This window comes from Capsella rubella, unplaced genomic scaffold (genome assembly GCF_000375325.1).
Source record: "Capsella rubella cultivar Monte Gargano unplaced genomic scaffold, Caprub1_0 scaffold_3, whole genome shotgun sequence".
NCBI classification, from domain to species: domain Eukaryota; kingdom Viridiplantae; phylum Streptophyta; class Magnoliopsida; order Brassicales; family Brassicaceae; genus Capsella; species Capsella rubella.
In genome coordinates this window covers 13382296-13408183 of record NW_006238921.1, presented here as the reverse complement: position 1 = coordinate 13408183, position 25888 = coordinate 13382296, and the positions used below count along the sequence as shown (strand labels likewise).

The 25888-nt window shown below is 35.5% G+C and overlaps 7 protein-coding genes across 9 annotated transcripts; 3 read left to right on the top strand and 4 right to left on the bottom strand.

Moving 5' to 3' along the window:
• Positions 1-473: 473 nt before the first annotated feature.
• Positions 474-2539, bottom strand: LOC17892485 (dehydrodolichyl diphosphate synthase 6). Its single transcript, XM_006298164.2, has 2 exons — positions 2334-2539; positions 474-1614 (listed from the first exon to the last, which is right to left on the bottom strand). Exon 2 carries the CDS (start codon positions 1571-1573, stop codon positions 683-685), a length of 891 nt encoding a protein of 296 aa, XP_006298226.1. The 5' UTR covers positions 1574-1614; positions 2334-2539; the 3' UTR covers positions 474-682.
• Positions 2540-4162: 1623 nt separating this feature from the next.
• On the top strand, positions 4163-5576 carry LOC17891607 (high mobility group B protein 4). Its single transcript, XM_006298651.2, has 8 exons — positions 4163-4229; positions 4327-4373; positions 4475-4564; positions 4669-4726; positions 4816-4860; positions 4942-5022; positions 5136-5201; positions 5298-5576. Exons 2-8 carry the CDS (start codon positions 4327-4329, stop codon positions 5316-5318), a joined length of 408 nt encoding a protein of 135 aa, XP_006298713.2. The 5' UTR covers positions 4163-4229; the 3' UTR covers positions 5319-5576.
• A 5298-nt stretch (positions 5577-10874) lies between these two features.
• LOC17893590 lies at positions 10875-14356 on the top strand. 2 transcript variants are annotated; one of them, XM_006299412.2, is made up of 5 exons: positions 10875-11532; positions 11625-11701; positions 11796-13142; positions 13229-13397; positions 13490-14356. In XM_006299412.2, exons 1-5 carry the CDS (start codon positions 11448-11450, stop codon positions 14149-14151), a joined length of 2340 nt encoding a protein of 779 aa, XP_006299474.1. In that variant the 5' UTR covers positions 10875-11447; the 3' UTR covers positions 14152-14356. The 2 variants fall into 2 exon arrangements, with proteins under 2 accessions (XP_006299474.1, XP_023642723.1); XM_023786955.1 differs by having other exon boundaries at positions 11793-13142.
• A 2436-nt stretch (positions 14357-16792) lies between these two features.
• LOC17891554 lies at positions 16793-18500 on the top strand. 2 transcript variants are annotated; one of them, XM_023785910.1, is made up of 2 exons: positions 16793-16893; positions 17237-18500. In XM_023785910.1, the coding sequence occupies exon 2, from the start codon at positions 17257-17259 to the stop codon at positions 18244-18246; it is 990 nt and encodes a 329-aa protein (XP_023641678.1). In that variant the 5' UTR covers positions 16793-16893; positions 17237-17256; the 3' UTR covers positions 18247-18500. The 2 variants fall into 2 exon arrangements, with proteins under 2 accessions (XP_023641678.1, XP_006298120.1); XM_006298058.2 differs by having other exon boundaries at positions 16793-16948.
• Positions 18501-18771: 271 nt separating this feature from the next.
• LOC17893246 (SRSF protein kinase 1) lies at positions 18772-21438 on the bottom strand. The gene is made up of 4 exons (XM_006297644.2): positions 21125-21438; positions 19553-20344; positions 19403-19450; positions 18772-19326 (listed from the first exon to the last, which is right to left on the bottom strand). The coding sequence occupies exons 1-4, from the start codon at positions 21305-21307 to the stop codon at positions 19036-19038; spliced, it is 1314 nt and encodes a 437-aa protein (XP_006297706.1). The 5' UTR covers positions 21308-21438; the 3' UTR covers positions 18772-19035.
• A 145-nt stretch (positions 21439-21583) lies between these two features.
• LOC17893649 (pentatricopeptide repeat-containing protein At2g17525, mitochondrial) lies at positions 21584-23726 on the bottom strand. Its single transcript, XM_006297136.2, has one exon. The coding sequence runs from the start codon at positions 23630-23632 to the stop codon at positions 21743-21745; it is 1890 nt and encodes a 629-aa protein (XP_006297198.1). The 5' UTR covers positions 23633-23726; the 3' UTR covers positions 21584-21742.
• Positions 23727-24004: 278 nt separating this feature from the next.
• On the bottom strand, positions 24005-25775 carry LOC17890576. The gene has a single exon (XM_006299658.2). The coding sequence runs from the start codon at positions 25725-25727 to the stop codon at positions 24066-24068; it is 1662 nt and encodes a 553-aa protein (XP_006299720.2). The 5' UTR covers positions 25728-25775; the 3' UTR covers positions 24005-24065.
• Between the last annotated feature and the right edge of the window lie 113 nt (positions 25776-25888).

The window sequence follows — 25888 nt, the reverse complement described above, 5'->3', positions numbered from 1 at the left end:
TTGCAATCAAGGCTGAACCATTGCTTTAGATCTTATTTTGGTTTGAGAAAACAAACACCTGTGGGATTGTTCATCACTAGCTTGTTGCAACACACGGTTCAAATAGTTTTTGGTGAGGGAACATTGTCTTGGGTCAAGATTTTTATGTTTCAGAACGATTTGATTGTGTTGCTTGGATTCTAAAGTATCCCATCAAAGACTTAATCAAAAAGGATGTTAAAGACATTGGTAGGTTCTTGATGATGAGGACTTATATCGTAATGGTAACGGTTCCAAGTTTATGGGACCACAAATGAAGTAGTGTATATAGTTATGAATTGAGTTTATGTATGTACATGACTTAATTTGTAGCCAGAAGCGCGTAGCTCCTATAAACACCTTTCTTCTTTCAGGATAGAAAGGAGTCTATGAATCGGAAAAACTTAACTTGATCCACCGTTTTCTTCAAGTGAGTACAGAACAGACCTGAAGAGTACAGAACCAAGAAGTATAATGTCTTTAGGGAGGACTCTTTCGTCAAGGGTTCATAACAAAAATCTCAAATGAGTTTGTGTGTAAATTACATTGCTTTGTTCTATGTAATCCCAAGTTTCCTTTTGATAGTATACTACAAGAGCATCACATCACAGCACGAAGCCAAAATAGAAAAGGGAGCTTTTGTATATCCTTCACTTCAGGACAATCACAATTGTTTCTTCCTCTTTTCCAAGTATGAATGGCTTCTTTGGAAGTTCAATATAGCCCAGACCAAATGCCTCAGACCGATCTCAGGCCACAGAGCAGCCGGAGAGCAGAGCTGGGAATTACCTGTTTGCCATAAGAGAAAGTTGCTCAACCTCGCCTCTCCTGAACTCCTGATAAGTATATCAGGATTCGGAGCAACGCTCATCTGCATATTCTCCTCAATATCTACCAATTGAATCCTTTCCTCTTGGTTCTCCATATCCTTTCTTTCTACATCACTATCTGCATCCTCATGTTTATAATTACCAGACGCTTTAATATTGTCTGACTTGTTAATACAAGATTTCTTGACAGCTTGTACGATCTCATCTGTCGAGTTATAGGCAATGCAGATGAGAAGCACTACCCGACTATTCTTGGCTGTGGCCTTCATGACTTTTTCTGCAGCAACTCTCACTTGGTCATTCAGAAGCGCCAAGTTACCAATAAAATAGACCCGAATCCCATACTGATGAACAATACTCTCTTTCTCAAGCAAGGAATTAATCTTTTCCAGCATCAAATCCATTAGAGACTGAACCTCCTCAGGTTGTCTTCTAAAATTATCTATGCTAAAAGCGTATATCGTAACATACTTAATACCCAGCTCGTAGCAGTATTGTAGCATCAACATAAGGGCAGAAAACCCAGCTTTATGACCAGATCCGTCTTCAAGACCACACTTCTTTGCATATCTCCGATTTCCATCCATGATAAAAGCGAGATGATTAGGTATAGGACCCATAGATATGACCTGAAACAAACATCTTCTCGAAAACCCACATATCTGTTCGAGCAGTTGGCTAATTCCACCGCCCATACGTCTTATTTGACCCGGAAGTTCAGCCATTCAAGATTCCACCTTCCAATATCCTCAGCTCTCAGCTGTCTCTACAGTAATACAAAACATTCAAACGTCATATCAGGAAAAGGCAAGAACAAGTTATATTAACAGCACACACACTAAAACCTACTCCATCACTTTGATAGTAAAACCTTAAAAGTACTTAGTACTAGTTAACAAGTACCATCCTAACCTACACTATCCACATGTAACAATGCTGCCAAACCAAGATGGATGCTTTTGGAACAACAAATTTTACAGTAGATAATAAAAGCTTCTCCTTTATTCATTTACTAATCCTACATGTTACAATTTTTCTATGTTCAACATATCAGTGCTATGTTCTATAACAGATTCTATACTGTTTCCCAGTAGTAGGTGTAGAATTTGAATTCTTTTGTCAAGAAACTGACGTCACCAAATAAAAGAGTTTTGGCTGCTTCACACAGAAACTCATGGAGTTAGTTAAAATATCCCTCAAATAGAAAACTAAAAAAAAAAAAACTCTAACTTGGAACATGACCAACTCAGGGTTTTAGCCTCGAAACCCAATACCGAAATAGAATTAGCACAAGAGGAACAAACAATCGGTAAATTTGCATGCTTTTGAATTCCGAAACATAACATTGATATGGATCAAATGAATCAATCCACAGAGAATAAGAAACAAAACTCCAATACCCAGAAACGAGAGAACACTTGAAAATCTATAGCAAGTGTCTCCAGGAAATTTGGTAAAAGAAGGTGTTATACAGCTCGATCCTACCTGAGAGATAGCGAGATCAAGCGCCGCGCCTAGCTTGGTAAAGGAAATCGAATTGGGGAAGAAAGAAAAAGGGAGATTTCCGAACCAAAGCTCTCAACTCGTTGGATCGGAAATAGATAATTCTCTTCTCTACAAAGAAAAAAAAGTTGACGGCGCGACCGAGATTCTCGTCTCCGTTCAAGAGCTCTCTGACTGTGAAAGAGAAAGGCAAAGAGAAGAGAAGAGAGAGGAAGGGAAATATTTTACAGGGGAGAATATATAAATAACCGGTTCCGGTTCAATCTGATTGGCCCGGTAAAACCCGGTTCCGAATTTCCAATTAGAAAGCAAGGTGCATTCCATTGCATTCACATTGGGTTTTGTTTTGTTTTAAATTTCGTTTAGTGTTGGAGCATGACTAATGGAAGGTTTTTTTTTTCTTAACAAAATCTTAAGTTAAGAACCTTTTATTAATCATAGTCTAAGATTTTCAATGTAAAGTTTAATTAACGTATGAACTGATTTCTACGTTCCTTATCAAAAAATAATAATAGATTTGGGTGTTTTCCAAATTTTAATTTTGTTTATATTTATATTTTTTTTCTAAAATATTTTGGAAACAATATGAATTTTATAAGAAAAATTAAAGTACCATAATTGTTTCTTAGATTTTGAATATATCACTTATAAATGGTTAAATGTTCCTCACATACTCTGATAACTGTTTTTAATCCAAATTTCAACCTCGCACATTACATTTTGCAACACAATTTAATTATCTATTTCACTATTATAAAACAGATTATGTTTTCCAATTTTATTGAAGTGAAAAAATATTAGTTCTGACATGTATCAAAATATGATCGATATATTTGACATGTGTCGTGATTAGGTTAAAAGCTAACTTTAAAAATCAAGTTTTATATCATAAGATTTATTATACAAAAAGTTTAATATCTTAACATATGAAAAATAAATTATTCACATGGATTAGTGTCTCAAAACATTTGATTCATTTTTTCTTTTTAAATACAACATTATAAATTCTTAATTTGAACCTTTTCCAAAATAATTTTTTGAGGATTGCTCTGAAATCGTGGGCTTGGAGAAAGTTTATCAATTTATCTCACACTATTTTTGATATATTTATTTGTTAGTGATTTTTTATTCTTTCCGGTCGGCGTTCTGGTTACAAATTAAGTTGATTGGCTCGAAACCTTGAACGTGGAAGGAACCCTAGTCTTACATTGATCGAGGTAACTACGTGTCAAGAACTTTTTCCTAGTTTGATCATGGTAAGCTAGATGAAATGAATTTTGTTTATTATCGGAAATAATAAAAACTTATGATTCTATATTTTAAGTTACCATACTTATTTATAAATTGTCGGATAAATTGCTTAAAAATAATATTGTATCTTTAAACAAGGAAATTATATCAATTATTTTCATGGATTGCGTTTCACAAAATTTATTTAAATTATTTTAAAACTACAAACATAAACTATCTTTCATCAATAAATATTAATCAAAACTTTTGCTTTGATAGTCTTATTTATAACCTTTCTCTTTTTATTCTTTATAGAAATCATTTAAAAGTTAAAACAAAAATATATTTTGGTCTAACAAAGCTTTTCTTTAAAAGAATGAGATCTGCAAACTCAAGTACACGTGTCGAATAGACGGTCAAGATTCGAAGAGCATAATCCGTCCGTTGCTCTTCCCTTCACTTTCCTTTTTACGTGTCAAATTTTTTCCGCTCCTTTCACGAAAAAATCCCGCCACATTGCAAAAATTTTCAATCTTCTTTATTTAATTTTATTCTTTTATACCGAATCTAAAAAAAAACCCTATTACTCACTTGCTCAAAACGCTCTCTCTTCTCTCTAAGTCAAACAAGCAAAAAAAAACCCTAAAGGTAAAATCCCAACTCGCTCCTTCCGTTTCTCCCAAACTCAGTCCCGAGTCAATCCGATTCTCTAACGATTCTTCTTCGTTTCTCTCTTTAATCGCAGATGAAAGGCGGCGAATCCAAAGCTGAAGCTACCAGCACTGATCAGAGGTATTTTTTTTTGTTCGTTCTCTCTCAAACTCTTCGTTTTCTCTGTTACATCTGAGATCCAGATCTTCAAATTCTGATTTCTCTCGTTTTCGATTTCTTAGACTCAAAACTAGAGGTAGGAAGCCTGGGAAGAAGACAAAGAAGGATCCAAATCAGCCTAAGAGACCTCCAAGTGCTTTCTTCGTCTTCCTGTAATATATTTCACGAATCTTCATCTTCCCGAATTTGAAATTTTCGAATTGCTTTTGAGTTTTTAAATCAAAATTTTTGAGATGGTTTTTTTTGTTGATCTAAGTGAGGATTTCCGAAAAGAGTTTAACCTGGCGAATCCTAACAACAAATCCGTCGCTACTGTGAGTATATTTCTCCGAAAGTTTCTCAGATCTGTAATCTTAAACCTAGTTTTTGTTGGTTTAATTATCGTGTTCTTGTGTAATATTAGGTTGGGAAGGCTGCTGGAGCTAGATGGAAGTCTATGACTGATGAAGTGAGTAGTAGTATCCATTGAATTGATTTGTAGTTTAAGGTTTTGGTGGATCTGTATTTTGAACTTTGTGGTTGTTTACAGGATAAAGCTCCTTACGTTGCCAAGGCTGAGAGCAGGAAGACTGAATATCTTAAGACTATGCAACAGTACAACATGAAACTGGTATGACCTCTCATTGATGATAGCTTTCACTTTGTGTGTGCAGAGACTGTTGTTTTTGTAGGTCTTCTTGTGCTGTTGCTAAGTAGTCTTGTTATTGTGTTGATGTCGTTTAGGCTAGTGGAACCAATAGAGGTGAAGAGGATGACAAGTCTGAAGTGGATGAAGCAGGGAGCGAAGAGGTTTATTACTGAGACTTTATTACTGTTGTTTTGCTAACACTTTACATGTATGTTGATGTGTGACATTTGTGTTCTATTTGGATTTTTGCATTGCAGGAGGAGGAAGACGACGATTGAGGCATCTTCTTGGTCTTGCCATTGACTTGACTCAGATTTGAGATTGTAAACTTTCTTAGATTATGGACCAAAAAAAACTGGTTATGCTTTGTATTTGTGTTATTGAACCTCATTTGCTACTTCTTTTGTGTTTTTTAGGCCAGTTTGTAGGGATAATATCACTTGACTGCTATATTTTCCCTGTTTCCTTTATGTTCACTAGGATTCATTTATGTTCTTCAACTTTGCATGAATGACTATGGTTCTAGTATCAGCTTTATTTCTCCCTATTTCTATGCATATTGTTGACTTCTGTTTCTACTTGTCTGTGATTTTGTCATCTTGTGCTATTTGACTCTGTGTGACTGAGAAAAGCTCCTCCTACTTCTCTGGCTTTTCATTGGGAATACTTTTTTTTTTTATCTAACTTAAGATTGGGACAGAATCATTCTTTGCTGGATTGGATCGTATAATCTATCTGTCTGTTTGCATTTGTGCTTTTGGCGTTATGTTGGAGTCATTCTATTCATGGTTGTTCTTTTGTGTGGTTGATCGCTGCTTGTTAGTTGTAGGAGTGAATATCGTAATTTTCTTGAATTTCTGTCTTTTTCTTTGTTCATGGTTCTGATTTGTTTTTGTTCAAAAATTTCGTTTAGTTTCTTTTAAATTTTTGATTTGGAGTTGGATTAGTATTACTATATGTCCGATAAGTTCAATGACATTCTGAGAAAATACGAAATTTTTTATGAAGTAGATATAAAAAATCCTTGCTTAGCCCTGATTTATGACAAACCCTTTGTTTGTTACTAAACATTTAGGGGGTGTATTAAAAGTGAAATTTCAAGTGATTTGTAAAAAGTTTACAAATTCAGTGTTATTCAAACATGAATTTTAATAAGTCTCAAGAAATCCACTGTTATTCAACTAATGATTTCAAAATCCACCTTAAAATTTACTGTTATTGAAAACAATTTGTGGATTTGGCTTTTAATTATTTTGAAGGATTTTAGAGGATTTAGAAGGATTTTCCTAGTTAAAAGGATTTTTGGTGAGATTTAAAAGGATTTTACAAAAGTTAAATGAACTTCATTAAAATCATCAAAATCATTTAAAAACTTAATAAAACTCCAATCTCTTAAAATTTCATTTTGAATACACCCCTCTTAGATTGTGAATTTGTGATATTTTACAATAATTTATGTTCAAAATTTTAATAAAAATTATAAATTTGGCTGTAGAAATATATTTTAATTTATGAACTATTATTTTGAAACCATTATTATAGTTTATATGTTATATTGTGTTTTTTCATTAACATGAATCAAACTATACATATAATTAATATCATTTATTAATTATTTTATTAATTTAATAAAATAACTGTAAAACTAACCTCTGATTAATCTTCATTTAATCTCCGATTTTCTTGCTAGGCGGTAGGCCCACCTCGACTGTCTAACGACTAATGCCTAGTGATTTTTAACCAAGAGATAATATAATCAAAATATGAAATACTTAATAAATAATAGTTCATTTTGGTTGAGTTTTTTGTGTTAGTTTCAGTTTAGTTAACTAGAGGCAATTTATGTATGTTTAGACCAAAATTTTCTATTGGTTTCGTATCGATATGTTTGATTTCATGTTTTATGGTTTATTTGTCCATCTGTTGACGTCAACATCAGTTTAAAACGCTCCTAAATGCCATCAGGCTAATGGTCTTGCCTCGAGCATTCTTGATTAGAAAAAAGAACTCCAAGTCATGTTTGTCATTGTTAGATATTGTTGTATACGGACCTCTGAACATGTTTTGGATCGCTATCTTAAATGATTCGATTGGGCTATATTTTTTAAAGGGCCAAATTCTGGTTTCCACATATACTTTGGGTGTCTCTTATCTAATCCTTATAGATAAGAGAGTATTTGGGACCAACCTATAAAGGATAGCACAAATGATTAAAAGTCGTAAAGTAGAGAGTATTCCATATACATTTTTTCTTTAGGGTGAAATGATTAAAGAAGCCGCGAGGAGAGGAGAGGAAGAATTCGATTGCATGTGAGTCTGATGCGACTTTTAGAGAACTGATTGTGATCAATGACAAAATATTATTATTGTCGGTCCACCTTTTAGATATTTTACTTTCTGCAAGTTTGGTTTTTTAGTGCATTTTAAAAATGTTTTGTAACGAATATTATAATTTATATGATAGAGTTTTCTTTTTACAAGTGTGTGCATTTCTATGGAATCGATAGAACCACCCGATTCTACCTGTTTTTGTATGAAACTACATTATTTTGCATGAGTTGTTGAAAGAAAACAAAAATGATACATTAAAAAATGACAAGACCAAACATATTTTGAAAAGCCCTTTATCAAAATAAATTAATAAACATATATCTCCCCCCAATAACTCGAAAAGAATTAGGATATTCAAGTGAAATTGTCCAACTTATTAACCCAAAAAAAACAAATTGTCCAATTGTATAAATTATAATATTTTTATAATCTCTTCACTAATACATATTCATGTTATTGGAATGCGTCATTAATTTTTTGTGATTTACTATATATTTTTAATGTTACCATATGGTAGTTTTCCAATAAAATTTCTTTAAAAGTGGTTCCTAATTAACAAAACAAAAACAAAGATACTAGTGACTCTATATCTCTTAAGAATATAATGAAAGTAAGCACTCACGTAACGTGAATGAATGTAAACTGAAGCAACGTCTATCACTACGTTTTAATTATTGAATCAAACTACTTCGCACACCAAAAACTCTACACGTTATCAAATGCTAATAGCTAAATTGGTAAAAAATTTGACAAAAAATTAGAGATCGTCAGATATAATAGAACTGGAACGAGACCATATAACATACTTTGATTTCGGCTCTAAAAAGATATATGAGTTTCGGCCCAAAACCTTTTGATTATTAGAAGAAAAGAAAAAACTCTACACGTTCGCTTTGACCAAATAACTCAATTACTTCTCTCAACTGTGTTCTCGTATTAATTCGGATACATTCATTCATTCAACGGTATTGAGTTTCACAACAGTAGTTAAGCACGTAAAAGAACAAATAAGAATCAGAGAATGAGCTTTTTAGGTAAATGCAAAACATAGGAGACTCGTGCTCGTGGCATAGTCTTAATGGCTCTCTCTCCCTCTCTCTAGCTAGGGTTTTTAAATGTCTACAAACTACGGCTTCACGTTTATTTTTTTTCTTTTTCTTAAAACACAATGCACAGTTAGGATTCGTAGTATATATTAAGACAGTTGTGGCATAATGAAGAGATGAGATAATAAAAAGATGTAATAATGGAGGAGAGGGATACGAAGCACATGACGATCCATCATTAATAATATAACATTTATAAAAGAAATAACAAAGCGTGTTTTGAGTCATAACTTTACAACTAAAAGCCCCCACAAATATTATGCTATCACCATCACCATGAGTTGTATATTATTATGTATTCTTATCGATTATTCCTAACCTTTTCATTTCTTTGTTAGTATATGTATTAATGATTTTTTAGTATTTTAGCTTTCATGGGGTATTATTTAATAATGTTGTCTTGGGTGTTTTACCTTGTGTATTAATACTAGATTTCTTTGTGAAGAAGCTGAGTTGGTGCTCTTTGTTTATTTAAGTTTTCTTAATATAAACATATAAAGTTTGTGTTTTGATTTCTAGTTAATGATATAATTATAGTTTACTGAGTTTTACTTATGGTTGCAGCAAAGTTTTGTCCACCCAAAAAATAAAATGGTCTTAATCGTTAACGGATTAATCCATTTTTATTCACGACATCCGTTCAAAACTATTGATAGTTGGCTAATAGTATTATTTTTCTATTATGACATTAATTCGAGGGTTATTGACCAAGTTCGTAGATTGTTTATTGACTAATTAATCGTAAGACCCACTAGATTATTGCAATCATTTTTGTTAATTATAATTAGATTCTTTTGCAAACATATATAGGGGGCGGCTCATGCTTTGACGAACGATACATGCATATATATTAATTGCAAACATACATAACTAAAGCTAGTAATGGGTCATTAGTGTTTTGCATGTATGCAGCAGCAACGACGTCTATCAATTAGATTATGTTTATGTAATGTAGGGTGCTTATTTTTTTTATGTAACAGAATTTTGTTTTTCTCAATATATATCAACTATTTAGTACACTCATCATGAGTGTAATTCTTACTCACACATATTACATAGAAAAATCATTTTGGAAACTTAATGGCTCTTTGGCTCTGATGAAGACAATATACTTTGTCCTAACTCAATTGTTTTCTTGTTTTTTTTTTTTTTGCCAAGGAAACAAATATTTAGGCCTAACTTCTTCATGTCCTTGTATGACACATTGTAACTTAAGAACCACACAACATGTCTTTTTCTCCATGTTTAATTCTAGATGTAATTTCTTTTACCAAATAGATTACAAGATTAATTGGTTTTCTCTTGTAAATGTTATGACATTTTAAATCACTTTTAAGTTTTAGCTTCAGTCACTCAAGAAAAAATATTAACAATATTCAAATTTTGAATACTTACAAAAAGGATCAAACATATATTTTTTGAAACGAGAACTTTACTGTTTTTGTAAAATACTATTTGTTTAAAATTTAGTCAAATCGTAAATTAATTTATTTTGTAATGACACAGGATTATTTTGTAATGACACAGGATTATTATGTTAAAAGAGAAAATGACGGTGCAAATGTCTCCTCCATGAGCTGTTTACGTTGTTCAAGTTAAACATATATACAAGCATCATTTTCCATAATCCTTTTTTTAATTAGGTCTTAACTGCAATTAGTTTGTTAAATGATTTAATTGAAAAAAGTTAGTACCGAAGAGACTGATTTCACAATCCAACTACCCGTTTTGTTTTCTGTTCACGTTCCAACTTACAAAAGAGAATGAGAGAAGTCTCATTCATTCTTCATTTATTTTATTTCATATTTTCTCACTTTATTTACTATTTTCTTTTTGTTTTTTTCCTCATTAAAAAAATTATATAAAGGAATATTTCAACTTCTCTGACGAATTTTCGATATTCTAAGTTTACTCAAATTAGATATATATATATATATTTAAAAAACAACCTTCCATGCACACTTTTATTCATGATATATATACATCAAAAAAAGGTTCTTCTGCCAAACAAATCACTCTTTATACAACAGAAATTTTCATTTTAATAATTATATTTTTCATGATTTATTTCGTACAAATAATGATAATAATGATAAGCTATTTCTTTTCTTTAAAAAAAAGTGATTAATGTAATAATGATGGGTTGAACAAATAAAAAATGTAATAATGATGATATACAAAAAATAATAATGAGAATAATGATAACGGTTAACAGGAAAATAAAAAACCAATAATTAAAAAAATAACCAACAATTATTAATCTGAAACATCATAATAATAAATAAATAAGTTTTGGAGCGGCTCACAGGAACCACGTACGTACCCGGAGAAGAGAAGAATGAATACTCTCTCTGTTTTATTATCTATCTTCGATCTTTGAATCTCTCCACGTTTCTTCTTCTCTCTGCTTAAAAATTCCGTTTTTTTTCTTTCTTATATTTTCTCTCTCTTCTCTCTCTGGTTCAAAAGTGAGAAAGCGACCAGAGTTCCGTACTTTGGATGAGATGTGTTTCGTCTCGCTGTTTCGTCAGTTTCCTACTCACCATTAGTCTTCTCTCTCTCTCTCTCTGTCCGAATACGACTCTTTTAATTTCTTCTTCTTCTTCTCTCATCCTCTCACAATCTCCATTTTCGAGGCTTCATTGATTCACGAGAAGACAACTCAATTTTTTTCTGATCTTTTTTTTTAATAATCCTTTTTCCCCCAATCTCTCTCGATCGATTCGTTGCGTAATACTAAACCTGATTCTGTTCTGTTCTGTTCCTTCGTTTTCAGACTCTGTCTGTACTCTGTTTCTGTTCTGTTCTGTTCTGTCTGTCTAATAAAGTCTTCACCTTTCTTCTCTTTTAGTTTCCGAACTTCACTCTCTCTTGTCGGATGATTCATCAGATCTCTGTTTAAGCTTCTTCAATTTTCTCTTATCTTTTGTTTTTTAATCTTCACCGGAGGAGATCCATTCGCCGGAGAAAATGGGAGGATTATTGCATCTCTTCGATTTCCACAACAACAGTTTCTCCCGGAAAGTTTTCTCTCATCACAAAAGCCGCGACGAAGGTGAAAACACAATTCCTCTAAATTGAAAGAAAGAAAAGAAAAAAAAAATCAAATCTTGAATCAAATCGTTTTTTTTGTTTTTTTGTCTGTAGATCTGGAAGCTCCGAGGAATAGTTTCGAGCTTCAAGTAGATAACTTTCAGACATACCACAACGAGAAAGATAAACCGGTAAATAAAATAACGAACTCAACTTTTGTTTTTTTATCTATCTTAAAATTAAAAAACTGATTTTTCTTTTTTTTATATAACAAAAAAAAAGCAGAGCTATGGATTTGAGGAAGAGGAATGGTACGAGAGAAGTAGTTACCCAATTGAGGAATCAATGAAGAAGAAGATCATTGAGGAGCTTTCAAAACGTTCTAATGATAAACAGAACACGCCTAGTCTTGTAGCTAAGCTGATGGGAATGGATGCACTTCCTTTAGAGTCTGCTAAGTCATCATCTGCTTGGATCTATCCTCGTCTGAGTAATGAGAAAGGAGGAAGAAAGAGTAGAAAAGGGAGGCTGTCTTCTTCCGTGACTGCGTTGGATGTGATGGAGACACCAATGCGTCGAGAGCATCCTCAAGAAGAGGAGCTTCAAAGATTCAGAAGAGAGTTTGAAGCTTGGCAAGCTGATAAAAGGTTTCAAGATTGTTCAAGAATCGTTGATTCGGGTTGCGTGGCGGCTCGTGATGAGAAAGAGAGGCTTTTCACTCGAACTAGGAGCTTTGGTCGGGATTTTAACTTGAAATCAGATAGAACTGCTCCAACTAGGATTGTGGTTCTGAGGCCTGGTCTTCAGAGAGCGTATGATTACGAAGATTCGTTGACTACTTCTTCGGTGACGACCATGGAAGGAAGCAGAGGAAGCAGCATAGAGGAGTTTCTTGAGGAAGTTAAAGAAAGGTTAAAAGGTGAGCTTCAAGGAAAAGCAGCTCTTAAGAGAAGTTCATCTGTTAGAGGAAGCGGGATTGAGACTCCTTTCAGCGAAAGACCTTCCCCGAGGTCTGAATCGATGAGACCATATGGCTCTAGTGAGGTCCAGTGCAATGCACCAGACTCTCCTACTGAGTTTATAAGTAGAGATACTAGAAAACTTTTGGCAGACAGATTGAAGAATGTTTTGAGAAAAGAGATGAGTCCTTCAGATGATTCTGTGACCAAATGTACTAGCCGTTTGCGACCTACTGTGTCGGATGCAGCGAAACAAATTGAGGAAATTAATCAAGAAGACTCGAGAATAAACAGAGATGCTTCTAAGAAAGATTCTTTATCACCAAGAAATCTCAAAAGATCACTATCTGCTCCTGTCTCAGGGACATCATTTGGTAAGCTTCTGTTGGAGGACCGGCATGTTTTGACAGGCGCGCAGATAATGAGAAAGCACGAGGCTGCGATAACAGAGCGAGACGAGTCTGAAGCAGAAACAGAACCAGTTGTTGTGGATCCAATCAGGAGGAAAGAAAGATTCAATCTCAGGAAAAAAGTTTCCAGCTTTAGATCAACTCTTAGAGGAAGAATCTTTGGTAAGAAGATACGTTCAATGATCGAATCAAACAGTTTTGAGGATGAATCGATCAAAGATTTCGTGACAGGATCGAAGTTTAACAACTTTTACGATCGAAATGTAAGAACTTCTTAACTCTCTCTTCTCTATATAACCGATTTCTTGTCCCTTTGTAATCTAAATTAAGACAGTTCTGTCTTTCTCAGGAGAATTCAACAGAAGTGCCTCCAAGCCCTGCATCGGTCTGCAGCAGTACACCAGACGAGTTTTGGAGAAATGTCGATTATCTCAGCCAAGTTTCGACACCTGACGTGACTGTATCAGATGAGAATGGTATGCCTCAAGTCTTCAGAGACATCAGTTCTAATCTAAGTGGTAAGAAAATTAAACATAACTATCTCCTTTTTTCTTGAAATGTTCACACACTATCTTGAATTGTTTCTAATTCTCTGTTTCTGCTGATACAGAACTAAGAAGACAGATAAATGAGCTTGAATCCGATGTACAAGTGCGAACGCCAGTGGAAGAAGAAGCTGCTCAAGAGATTGAGACCATAGTTGATTTAGGAAATCCAGACAAAGCATTTGTGAGAGATCTTCTTGTGGCTTCTGGTTTGTATGAAGGGACATCAGATATTTCATTGTCAAGATGGGATCCATTAGCAAAGCTTATAAAAAGGTCAGTTCTTGAAGAAACAAAAGAGAACATCAAGAAAAGAAGCAATCAGAATCAAGAAGACGAAGACACCGAAGAGAATAGTATTTTAAGTGAAGAGAATCATAACATACTGTTTGATCTTCTGAATGAAGTACTTACAGTGGTGCTTGGACCATTGACAAAGTCAGGTTTCAAGAAGAAACTTATGAGTTCGTCTGTCTCTGACTCGACGACTATACGAGGTAAACACCTGTTGGAATCAACATGGAAGATCATGTCGGAGTATTTATATTCTCAGCCAGAGAAACCTTTTTGTTCATTGGATGGGATCATAGGTTGGGACATGGATAGGTTTCCATGGAGTCGTTTGATTGGTGAAGAAGTTGATGTGTTAGGGAGAGAAGTTGAAGGTATGATCATGGCTGATCTTGTTGAGGAACTTGTTAAAGACCTAAGAAAACAAAGGAGCTAATTAAGAACTTAAAAGATCTGATTGGTTTGGTTTGGTGAATATGGTGTGTTTTTGTAAATAGGGTTTTTTTTTTTTCTCCTTGAAGAAGTGAGTTTCCATGGTAACTGTAAATGTTTTCCTGCAGTACAAGGAAGCCTAGATTCTTTTGATTGCTACATAATTACTATTTTTACTAATACTAAAGAGAGTTTTTCTAAATTTATAATGGAGATTGTGTCATTGTTCTACCTTTGATGAATCAGACGACCATTGTGATGATTATAATAATATCACTAAAAAAAAAACCAAATTGAACCGTAAAGTAACATATTCTTTTCTTGGTTATGGAAAATCTAAAATAAAAAATCGGAGTAAACCTGAAATTAAATAATGTGTGTTTAACATTAAGTAGTTATTAAATAGAGAAAAGGTCACCAATACTCGACCAACAAAAGTGGTGGGTGGCTCAGCATGATATTAGAGTCTCACCATGGTTCGAGAAACAATATTGGTACCCCGTAACAACGAGAGATTGATTTGGCTACATTGCATATCCAAAGAAAAAAAAAAATTAAAACTCTCTCTTCTATTTGGATATCACGTGGTGAAGTCAATTCTTGGTTCCAGAACCTCTTTCACTCTATCCAGTCTGAGGAGCTTTCTGGAGGGGAAGCCTATCATTTGAGAATCATGCCTTGGGTGATAGCCAAATTGAGGTAATTAAAATTACTTCTTTTGAATTTTTTCTCGGTTTTCGGTTTCAAATATAAGTTTTTCCTCTTTAGCGTTAATCATATGTCCGGCTCATGATATACTTCTAAGATATATTAAGGCATCTTTATTGCAAATATCTTAGGGGTAAGATCCCTTTAGATTTGCAAAAAAAAATATCTTATATGAGGATAGTCTTAATATTGGACTTTCAGCTTTTTGAAAATTTTGCTAACAAAATTAGGTCCTAAAAGCAATTTATTATTGCCAAAATATGCCATATTTTTATGAATGCTTAAGATTTGTTCTCAATTTTTCAAAATTATTTATTTGTTATTGCAAAAAACTAACCACATTTTTATGAATTTTTGAAATTTGGTCTCAATTTTTAAATATTCTACAACATTTAACAAAATAAATTTGTTGGGTATTGGGCCTCATCTCATGATGGACCGGCTATGGTGGCGAAGATACTTATTTTTCTCACCGTTAATTTTTCAGATTTCATCCCGCCGTCAAGACGAAACATAAGCCCATCAACCTCGTCACGGTAGGTTCACACGTCCAGCAAGCTAGAAACGGTCGCCGGCTGGTGAGGACGATGGCACAACTTTGTTTCTTTTTTGCAGATCGAACTTGGGATTAATCTTGCATGGGGCACACTTTTACCAAATAAACTATAAAACTAGATTTGACAATCTTAATTAGAAAACATTTTTATTTAGTATAGGGTACGTGCCATACCCACTATGCCTCTGGATCCGCCCACTAGGCATAGTCAATTAACTTGGTCACTGCTGGAAACATTACTAAGTAGTCCACAAATAGAAGTTTCATTTTAGTCGACATGATACAACTTGCTTGCATCCATGGAGATGCAGGCTGTCTATAATCAGATCAAACTTCGATATTTTCTTCTTCTTTGGAAAAAGGATAATCTTATCTTTTAGCATAGGATGTCATGTTTAATGCACATATTTTTAAACCTTGTTTTTCTTATTGCTACACTTCTTCTTCTTCTTCATAAAAGATATTTTTATTTCTTATTATTTTGAACAATGATGATTTGGTTTTTTTTGCCAAACTAAGACCAACCTCATCGGTAAAGACCCTCACAGTCTCTCAAAATATTTTATTTTAATCATTTTCTTTTAAAATTATTATTTGTTTAAATTAAAAACAAAAAAACTACTCTATTATAAAGGGACAGCAGATGAGAACCGATTATTTGGGGTTCTCATTTGAGAGACTAATCACACCTTCTCTCCTCTTTTATTGTTATTTAATATTTTTAATTTGTGAGAACCTCTTTTAAAAGCTGCCGTTGAGGTTGCCCTAATACTCCTTCCGTTTTAATTAGTTATCAATTTAGAGTTAGAATTTTGTGTTAGATTTTCGATGCAAATATTTGGTAAAAATTCTAATTTATTTCACTTTTTTTAGTTTTTAACCAATAAAAAATCTAAAAAAATATTAAAGAAGTAAAAAATATAAATTTTAATTGTTTTTTTAATTTGTGTGGAAACAACTTTAAGCAACAACTAATGAAAACAAATCACATACAATGTAGAAACAGTTAAGTATTTGACTAAATCACTAACCAAAAAAAACTTCGAATTACATCTACAAATTTAACGCTGATTTTCAATTAAAAGGTTCATAATTTCAACAAATAGAAAAACTACTATATTAGTTCTTCGACTCTGTTATTAACTTATTAGAGTTTCATTTTTTGGTGGAAAGGTAAAAAACGTAAAAGATGATTTTGGACAAGAAACTTTTTTAAAAAAACACACAATTAAGTTAAGAGATACAGTAGTAATTAAAAATTGATTTCGTAGGGTTTACATATAAAAACGAAAAAAATGGATCAGAGGGATTTACACAACAAACCAAAAACCAAATCTCCTCTTCTCTATCTTCTTCTTCTTCTTCCCCATTTTCTGAAAACCCTAATTTCTCTTCTTTATCTCATCTCCTTATTACCCTTTTTTCTTTTGGTTCTGTCTCTCTCATCTCTGTTTCTTCCATGACCAGAGATGATGTAATAAGGTAACTACTTCAAAGCAGCATCGTGAATTCATCTTGTAATTAACAATTTTTTCAGGTACTCTTCAAAACATAACAGCTTCTTCATCTTGTGGCACTCTCATGTTTTGATTCGTGTACTCTGAATTTTGTAACAATTTATCTTCTGATCGAAACAACTGTTGAATTTGAAAATTTTGTTTGATCAAGTGTTTGAGTTTGAAGATTTGATTTGAGTATCGAATTGTTATAATGTGAATTACCGATCTGTTTGATTCACCATTACATGATTTGATTCTCATATGGATTTTGATCAAGTTGATGATTTCATTCAGATCCTGATTTGGTATTAATTTTGGGGTTTTAGGTGATCAGATTTGGCTTCAAATGGCTACAAATGCTTGCGATGTGAATCAGCTCGGATCCGATTCGCTTTTACCGCCAAGGAAGCGTTTACTCGCTGGATTCAAGAAACAGAACTCTCAAATGGGCAACGAATCACCGAGCCCTCCGTTTGCTTCTTCGTCGTCTATTACTACTTCAAATGGCTCCTCTGTTTCAACAGATGTGCAGACTCATCTCGACCATCTATTGACTTCCCAACTCAATGATCAGTCTAGGTCACCCGAAGAGCTAGCTCAGGCGTCCAAGGCAGCCGCGGCTTTAGCGGTTAAGGTTGCAAAGGCGGCGAGAGCTACTGCTAATGAGAAAGCCATGATTGCTTCAAAGGCAGTGGCTGCAGCCAAGAGTGCTTTGGAATTGTTAACTGTTTCCTGTAAAGAGAAGTCTCCAAGGAAGAACAAGCAGAAGAAACATGTCCCAGTTCAGGCTTTGTATCCCAAAGGAGGACTTGCGGATGAGGATTTGGCGCGTAGGTTGAATCGGGCTATTAACAGTTCTCCTAGAGTCTTGACTGATTGTTCTGGTCACAGAAACAAGAAGCAAAAGAGTGTTGTTACCTATGAGAAGAGTACCGTAACTAGTACTATGTACGATGGGAATGACGTTGCTGGTGTTGTGGATTCAGACAGCTCGATTGACGAGGAAGTAGAGAGAACGACTAGAGTAAACGGGAAGCTGCTCTTATGCGATAACACGATGAAGGAGAAAACATGGGAAGAAAGTAGCTCATTGGGGAAAAGAAGAGGAAGAGTGAAGCTAAAGAAGCTGCCTTTGAGCATGTGTACATCTAAAGATCAAGAAAACGGTATCACATCAGCCGGAAAAAACATAAGCGGCATAAGTAAGCCGCTGGCTGAGGCGGAAGGTTCCAATGGTGGTGGTGTGCCTGCTGAGGTCATAGCAGGACCATCATGGAAGTGTCAGGACCTTAAGTCACAGGAAAGTGTGAAGGAGAAGAAAGTTGTACGTTCATAGTGTTCTTATATATTTGCCTTTTACCCAAAAGAGGTAAGAAGGTGTAGATTCAACAGCATTGCCATTTTCAGTAGAATCCTGAATGTTGTTTATTTTTATTATGTTTTGCTTTTTTGGGTAATGTGTTTGAATGTTTTATGTTTACTTGTATATTTTGGGAATAAATATCTAGAAGAGATACATAGATTTTTATATATGTATGTTGGTTTGTTGAATCACTTGTAAAAGTGTTGTTGAACAAGAAGGTTTAGTTATTGGGATTTGTAGATGAGATGAAAATTTATTAAAGTGATTACATTTTTGTTGTTTGGTTGTTATTTATTTATTGTTTTTTAAAATAATAAAGTTCTTACGTGCATATCCACGTGCAGATACGCAACTTCGACAAACCTATTTCTTCTCTAAAGGCAAAGCTACCCACACAAAAAATTGATATGTCACGTTCACTTTTCTCAAAAACTTGAAAATGAATTTAACTAGTCGTCACTACCACAGTACCACTAGACTGAAAATTCAGCATTCATATGAGCTAGCCAAAAACTAGTTACTTAAATCATAATCATACATCCCAATGTACTATATTATATGTTATATGAAACCGATTGTTATCTGTAGTCACTAATCATTATCTCCCAACATAAGGAAGACAAGAAGGAACAAACAAATTTTCCTTGAAAAATATTCAATTTGAAACGAACCAAAGTATAAAGAAGAGAGAGAGAGAGAGAGAGAGAGAGAGCAGTTCTATATCATTTGTAAGCCAAAAAAATCAAGAACAAGAGAGGTTCTTCAACCTTTGATCTGCATGTTACTCATCTGACCTTCTATATTACCTTCATTGCTCTGTGTCCTGAGATTCAGCCATGGATGTTGCAGACACTGTTGAGCAGTTGGTCGTTTCTCGGGAGCAAAATCCATAATCGGGCAGAGGAAATCCGCAAATTCCCGTGCTTCTGCTTCTGGAAGTTTGTATTTATCGATCAGTAAACGGTCGAGTGGCCAATATTTCAATCTCCGGATCCTCTTCAAGTCGCCGTGTCTGTCAAAGTAATCCTTTGATCTTGCACCTCCAATTGCAATCTATTCAAATCAGAAGTATCAAAGAGACTATAACCGAGCAATAAAGAGACAAAAACCAAGTGATTTTTCCGGGTACCTTTCGAGGGATTTTTCCTAGGAGTTCCATCATAAGAGCAAGGTGGTCCTGGAGCCATACCAGAAAAAAAAAGAATGTGTCAAACTGGCTGATTAAAAAACATACTTTTTGGTTAAAATCGATTTGGGATTACTTATAAACCATCTTTACCTCGTCTTCTCCGTAACCATTTCCCTCTTTTGGAGCAAAAAGCATATCGCCTGTGGCGAGTTCGAATGCAGTACAAGCAAAAGACCACATATCAACAGAGTAAGAGTAGCCTGACTGAAGTATTACTTCTGGAGCTCTGTACTGTCTTGTTTGTATTTCTTCTGCAAATTTCTTATCAGCCCAACATCCGTTCCCAAAGTCCACAACTTTGCATCTCATATCAATCCCATCCAAATTTCTCTTTGTCTTTTTCGGTGGTTCACTTAAACCTATTATGGAAACTCTTCTTCCCGATATTTTAGCAGCCGCTTTTTTTGCCCTCCTCTTCAATTTCTTCTCAATCAGAGTCATTGTTGATGTACCATTTTGATTCCCCTCGGGCTTTTCTAGTATTGGAGTTAGTCCGGATCTGATGGGATCCTTGGCAGGATCAATGGTGGAACAAAGAAGAATGTTTTCAGGTTTTAAGTCGGAGTGAATCATACCGAGTTCACGGTGCAAATAATCCAGACCAGTCAGTATATATTTGCATATCTCCCGTACTTTACTCAACTCCATCCCTTTATAGCGGTTGTATTTGATCAAACGGAGCAAGCTATCGCCAAGAAACTCAAGCACCATGCATAAATGCTGCCCGTTGGGACCTGTGTGCTTGAAATCATCAATAAGACGAACAACACATTTGGTATTTGCTGGATCCCCATCAGCAGCAGCTTGAAGAAGTTCGATTTCGTGCAGTGCAGCTTGAGCAAATTGTAAGGAGCTCTTCTGAATCTTCAAAGCAACATAGTTCTACAAAATAGACATACACACATAGTTTATTATAAGTAATGGGAATAAAGCCAAAAAGAGGGATACATGTGACAAGGATGCTTATAAAATTTAATATCAATACAAACTTTTCGAAACTTTTTAGAGGGAAGATTTCTATCTTAGGTAGTCGACTTCTTACATTCTAACGGCGTGATATCACGCCGTTAGGACGATTTCTATCTAATATTTTACTCAAAATTAAAGAATCTAAGGTGGATATCACGGCGTGATATCACGCCGTCAAGGTGGATATCACGCCGTTAGGACGATTTCTATCTAATGTTTTACTTAAAATTAAAGAATCTAAGAGCATATAAGTGTTTCCCTGCTTCAGACAAGATACACAACACCAAAGAATGAAAACAAACCATTAAATTAAGCCTAGAGTTACAGAACTACCCATACAGTAACGATGGCATTTAAGAAACAGCACCATTTAATACGCAATGATCTCCAAAATTCTCAGCTATTAAATTAAACTGCTAGGGTTGGTCAACCACAGAGTGCAGAGCCATATCTAGAACCATGATTCACATATTCAGAACTCTGCTTTTATGAGAGATCAATTCACAAGATGGTGTAGGGATAAGCCTAGATCTTGCACCAAAACAGATCAGAGCCATGTAAAAAGGGATTCAAGAAGACTAATGGGTACATGAGTATAACAAAATTTACGAAATCGAATTCTGCATTTAAGATCTTATTGGCATAGTAAAGAGAGAGAGCAGCACAGAGATATAAGGAGATAGAGATGCATACGGAAGTGCGAGTATCATAGGCAAGCCAAACTGTGGAGAATTGTCCCCAACCAAGCTTTCTCTGAGCAATGTAACGGCCACCGGAAAACTGGTCTCCGATCCTAACGGCGTGATATCCACCTTTACGGTAAGCATCGAAGCCCTCATTGTCATCATCCGATCCAGATGAGGATGAACACGACATATCTCTCTCTTTTCTCTTGTCTGAATTTCGCACGCTTGATCCGTGCTCTGTGTGGATTTTAATTGTCAAAGTTTGGATCTTTGAAATTGAATAAAAGACCCATAAAAGAGCTTCCTTTTCTTTTAATTTTCTCGAGCTAAGGAGAGAGAGAGAGGAATAACACGAAACGTAAGACTCTCTCCTCTTTTTGCTCCTCTTGTCCTTTTTTAATTTAAGGGTGCTTCAAACATTTTCTCATTTTGCCGTTGTCCAATTCTCCGTTTTGCCCTTCTCTCTTGATGTGTTTAAAATTCTTCTCCTTTAAAGCTTTTAACAGATTTTCAAAAGAACCATCTTGATATCTCTGCTCGCCAGTTTGGAGCTATTTATTTTATTTATTGCGGAGCACTATCAAGACTTCAAGGTGGAGCTCCAAAGTTGTCACTGCCTCTAGCTTTAACTTTGGGTTATATCCTGCAATAAGGTGTTTAGGTGGAACTCTGTTTTCTGGCTGAGACAAACCATCAGTGAACTCCACATAGAAGAATCAGGGACAATACACTTCTCCACCATTCGTGAGAAAGTTAACCAAGCCTTCTGAATATCACCCTTCACGCACAAATCTTCGAGCAACGGAGTGTAGCTTTCTTTATCAGGAACGCAACCTCTCTCAGCCATATCCTCCACAAATTTAATACCATTCATGACTTTATCTTGCTTACAGAACCCAATAATCACAGCATTGAATGTTGATGATTGAGGCAAATAGCCTCTGGTCACCAAGTCGTTTATTAGCTCAAGTGTGTCTTCCATGTTACCTTCTTGGCTGTATCTATGAATACAGCAATGAGATACAATAACATTTGGAACACCTCCTTCTCCAATCATTTGATCATATTCCGTCTTTACATCATCCACACCACCTTTCTCACATAAACTTATCAGCTTGAAGCTCCTGTCAACAGCCCTTGGAAACAGTTTCTCCATATTGAGCATGAATTCCAGAGCTTCCTCCCAGCGGTTTTCGTTGTAAAAGCCATAGATGACACTGTTGTACGGATCAATTCTGGCCCCATGAACGTTTTCGCTGTCCTGCATCAGTTCTAATATCTTTAAACCATCGTCTGTTCTCCCTCCTACTGAAAGCCCTCTGATCAACGTGTTAAATGTAGCAAAGTTCCATCTAATCGCATCTGTATTCATATCATTGAAAGTATCCAGAGCTGAATCCAACATTCCAACATCACAAAACCCAGCAATCAACAAGTTGTATGTTTCCACATTGGGCAAGTAACCTTTTCTCTCCATCTCTTTAAAGAAGCGTTGAGCAACTCTCATTTTCCCTAGCGCACAATACCCTTTAACCAAGGTGTTACAAGCTACAACATCGACTTTACCTCCTTTGCTTTCCACTCTGTCCAAGACCTCTAGTGCCTCAGACACACGGCCTTCATTGCAGAGAACTTCCATCACCTTAGTTACCGTCACAACATCGGGAACAAGACCCAAACTAAAACATTTCTCCAGCAATACCATTGACTGAATCAACTTCTGCTCGTTGCAGTAAGCAGATATCAAGATGTTGAAAGTGACATCATTAGGTTCCTTCACCTCACTCATTAAACTCCTAGCTCTCCCAACTTTCCCGTTCTTACAAAGAGCATGAAGCAAGGTGTTATATACCACAGTGTTAGGAGCCACACCGCTTGTCTTCATGATCTGAAGGAGCTTGAAAGCATCAGCAATCCTATTGGTTAAACAAAGCCCTTTCATCAAAATCCCATAAGTGTACTCATCACCTTGAATCCCACTAGCCATCATCTTCCTTCTGAAAAACTCTCTAGCTATGTCAATGTCTTCCTTGACCAAAACATCCAGAATCGAATTGAAAACTTTCAGAGATGGTTTGATCCCAAATTTCGAAACCAGATCAACGACACTAATCACACGTTTTGTCAACCGAGCACGCCCAAACCCTCTAATGATAGTTACGAAGATAGCATCATCCGGAGGCAAACCAATCGACTCAGGCATTTCATCGAGCAGTTGGTAGACAGTGTCAAAACGTCGGAAAACACAAAGTTTATGAAACAGAGCACGGTAAGTGGAACGAGAATGAATAAACCCAGGAAAAGTCGAAGCCCACTGGAAAGTTTCCAAAACTCCAGAAGCTGATTTCTGATCTAGAATGAGACGGACGATGTGATCATCGCTTGGCACAGAAGAAAGCAAAGAAGAAGACGATGAAGACGACGATGAGCAGAGACAGCGTAGTTGAAAAAGCCATAATCTTTTCACTGGCCACACATCTCGTGAAGATGTTAAAAGGTTCGAGATTTTCATCATCAAAAATAGTCACAACTTGATCGGTCTCTTCTTTGATTCGTGAAAAAGGAGCCACCTTTACATTACTACTTCAAATTTCTTTGTGATATATAGAGACGAGGCTTCCCTCGTTAGGTTTCTTAACAAGCTGCCCTGTTCTTACAACTTTGGAAATAATGTGACAAATTTTAGTGTGACACAAATCAATACTATTATGAACCGATTCTAAACACATTCTAATAATGTATCCATGTTTGTTATTGTTTCTTATTAATCCTATTGTCTTAGAACAATTTGGATCAATCCCTATTCAGTTTTTTTTTTTTTAAATCAACACAAGATCTTGTAATGATATAAGCAACTCAATCATATGATAATGTCAACGATGGCACATCAATAATTGTCAACTTGAAAAGGTAGTGGGAATACAAGTTTCACAGGAAATTAATGAGGGTTACCGGATAAAAAGTCCTAAACAATCATTAGAACAAAAAGTCTTCCCATCAGACAACTTCAAGAATACATAACTCGAGCAACGACCGCCACATCGACGGCAAATCGGTCGAGTGTTACAGTTATTGTTGAGAACTTTCACCGTCACATAGTAGTGATAAAACGTGTAGCCTGACTTCATATAAGCAGAGGACCCAAATACACAACTACGGTGGATAGTGATGTTAGATCTGTTGCATGTATAGAACCATATGCTTGGATCTAGTTTCTCTTCACAGACTTCGCACCAGTATGTTTCATTTGAGGCTTCTTCTCCATAGCAAAGGGAGAGAGGATGTTCATCATATTTGTAGTGTAGCTTATCTGGAATGGTCGCACACTTATAACATAAAGAAAAATCACATAGAGTACACCGTAGATAGAAATTTGCACCTGTGGTCTTGCAACCCCCACATAAAGCCATTTTGTCCGCAGTAGAAATGGGGATAAATAAGGGATGTTCATGGCTTTTGTGGGTGAAAGAGTCAGGAACTAAGATGCATCTAACATCTACCTGAAACCTTCTGCATCTACCTTTACAAGTGCACTTGTAACTGAAACCAGCGAACGCTCGAGAACAAACCAAACATTTCAAGAAATTGGACTTCTTTGGAGGAATCGGGTCAAGGAAAAGAGAGTGATGATGCAAAGCATGATCCAACTTTCGAGGAAGATTTGCGCATACCTCATGTAGAAAAAAATCGCATTGCGTGCAGTTGTAGAAGTTGCGGGAGTCGATATGAAGGGTGCACGCTTGACATTGTTTGTCCTTGTCTCGAACACCATTGTACTTCTCAAGCTTTAGATTATGTTCATGACAAAAATACTTGATCAAATCATCACCAACATTCTTGAATGACGCCACATCTTCAGTTTCATCAAGTTCTTCGGGCTCCCATTCGAGCTCTCTCCGATCCCATATTGTCTCATGCGTTGCACATTTGGAATGTACAACATAAGAGCAACGATCATCATTGCAAGAATATTGCCCATACTTGTTGTCGATTGTTTTGTAGCAAAGACGACACGAATATGTAATTTTGGGTGGGAGAAAAGGAGTGTAAAAAAGACGATGAGGGTGACGGGTGAGTTTTATGACGCGTGGTAAGCCTATACAACTCTTATGGACCACATAGTTACATTGGAAACAAACATAACTTGGGTCCGATCTATCTACCAACCCACAAGCATCACATGGAAGCAAAAGTGGTCGAGGAAGGAAAACAAGTGAGTGGTGATGGCTTTTTGGATTAGAGATAGTAGGAAGTGGAAAATTCGCAACACAAGTAGTACACAAACCAAAGTCACAGATAGAACATTGGTAGAAAACAGATCCGTGGTAAGAAGTTTTTGCATACAATTCTTCTCCACACCAAGTGCAGGGTGGTATGGCGAAGGAATTATCTTCATCACAATCAGAGGTGGAGTCATACGTGATTATGGTTCTACGCTCTAGACTCCGGATGAGAGGATGTTGCGGGTGATAAGGGTGTCTCATGTTCCATAGCAACTGATAACAATCACTGTGGACCTCCAGTTTACATGTGGTACAATAATAGAAATGACGATTATAAGCATCTTTCTTACATCTAAAACAATCCGGATAACCGTATCGGGGAGACATGGTGTGAGGATGAGCTGGGTGAGACAAACGGCATACCACCTCTTCCTCTTCGCCATAAGACATGATTTTCTTTTTCTCTCTTTAGCTTCTTTTTGATTATTTTCTTCTTTTGATAGTTATGGGTGCGGGCAAATACAAGTATCAGTTTATATTCTTAAGAA

Excerpts from the sequence above, each read along its gene's own strand:
- LOC17891607 (XM_006298651.2), top strand. The coding sequence starts at position 4,327 with ATGAAAGGCGGCGAATCCAAAGCTGAAGCTACCAGCACTGATCAGAG. Across the intron at positions 4,727-4,815 it reads ACAACAAATCCGTCGCTACT|GTTGGGAAGGCTGCTGGAGC; the intron begins GTGAGTATATTT and ends GTGTAATATTAG. Across the intron at positions 5,202-5,297 it reads ATGAAGCAGGGAGCGAAGAG|GAGGAGGAAGACGACGATTG; the intron begins GTTTATTACTGA and ends TTTGCATTGCAG.
- LOC17893590 (XM_023786955.1), top strand. The coding sequence starts at position 11,448 with ATGGGAGGATTATTGCATCTCTTCGATTTCCACAACAACAGTTTCTCC. Across the intron at positions 11,702-11,792 it reads ACAACGAGAAAGATAAACCG|CAGAGCTATGGATTTGAGGA; the intron begins GTAAATAAAATA and ends ACAAAAAAAAAG. Across the intron at positions 13,398-13,489 it reads CATCAGTTCTAATCTAAGTG|AACTAAGAAGACAGATAAAT; the intron begins GTAAGAAAATTA and ends CTGCTGATACAG.
- LOC17891554 (XM_023785910.1), top strand. The coding sequence starts at position 17,257 with ATGGCTACAAATGCTTGCGATGTGAATCAGCTCGGATCCGATTCGCTT.
- LOC17893246 (XM_006297644.2), bottom strand. The coding sequence starts at position 21,307 with ATGTCGTGTTCATCCTCATCTGGATCGGATGATGACAATGAGGGCTTC. Across the intron at positions 20,345-21,124 it reads CCTATGATACTCGCACTTCC|AACTATGTTGCTTTGAAGAT; the intron begins GTATGCATCTCT and ends TCTATTTTGTAG. Across the intron at positions 19,451-19,552 it reads ATGGTTACGGAGAAGACGAG|GACCACCTTGCTCTTATGAT; the intron begins GTAAAGATGGTT and ends GTATGGCTCCAG.
- LOC17890576 (XM_006299658.2), bottom strand. The coding sequence starts at position 25,727 with ATGTCTCCCCGATACGGTTATCCGGATTGTTTTAGATGTAAGAAAGAT.
- LOC17892485 (XM_006298164.2), bottom strand. The coding sequence starts at position 1,573 with ATGGCTGAACTTCCGGGTCAAATAAGACGTATGGGCGGTGGAATTAGC.
- LOC17893649 (XM_006297136.2), bottom strand. The coding sequence starts at position 23,632 with ATGATGAAAATCTCGAACCTTTTAACATCTTCACGAGATGTGTGGCCA.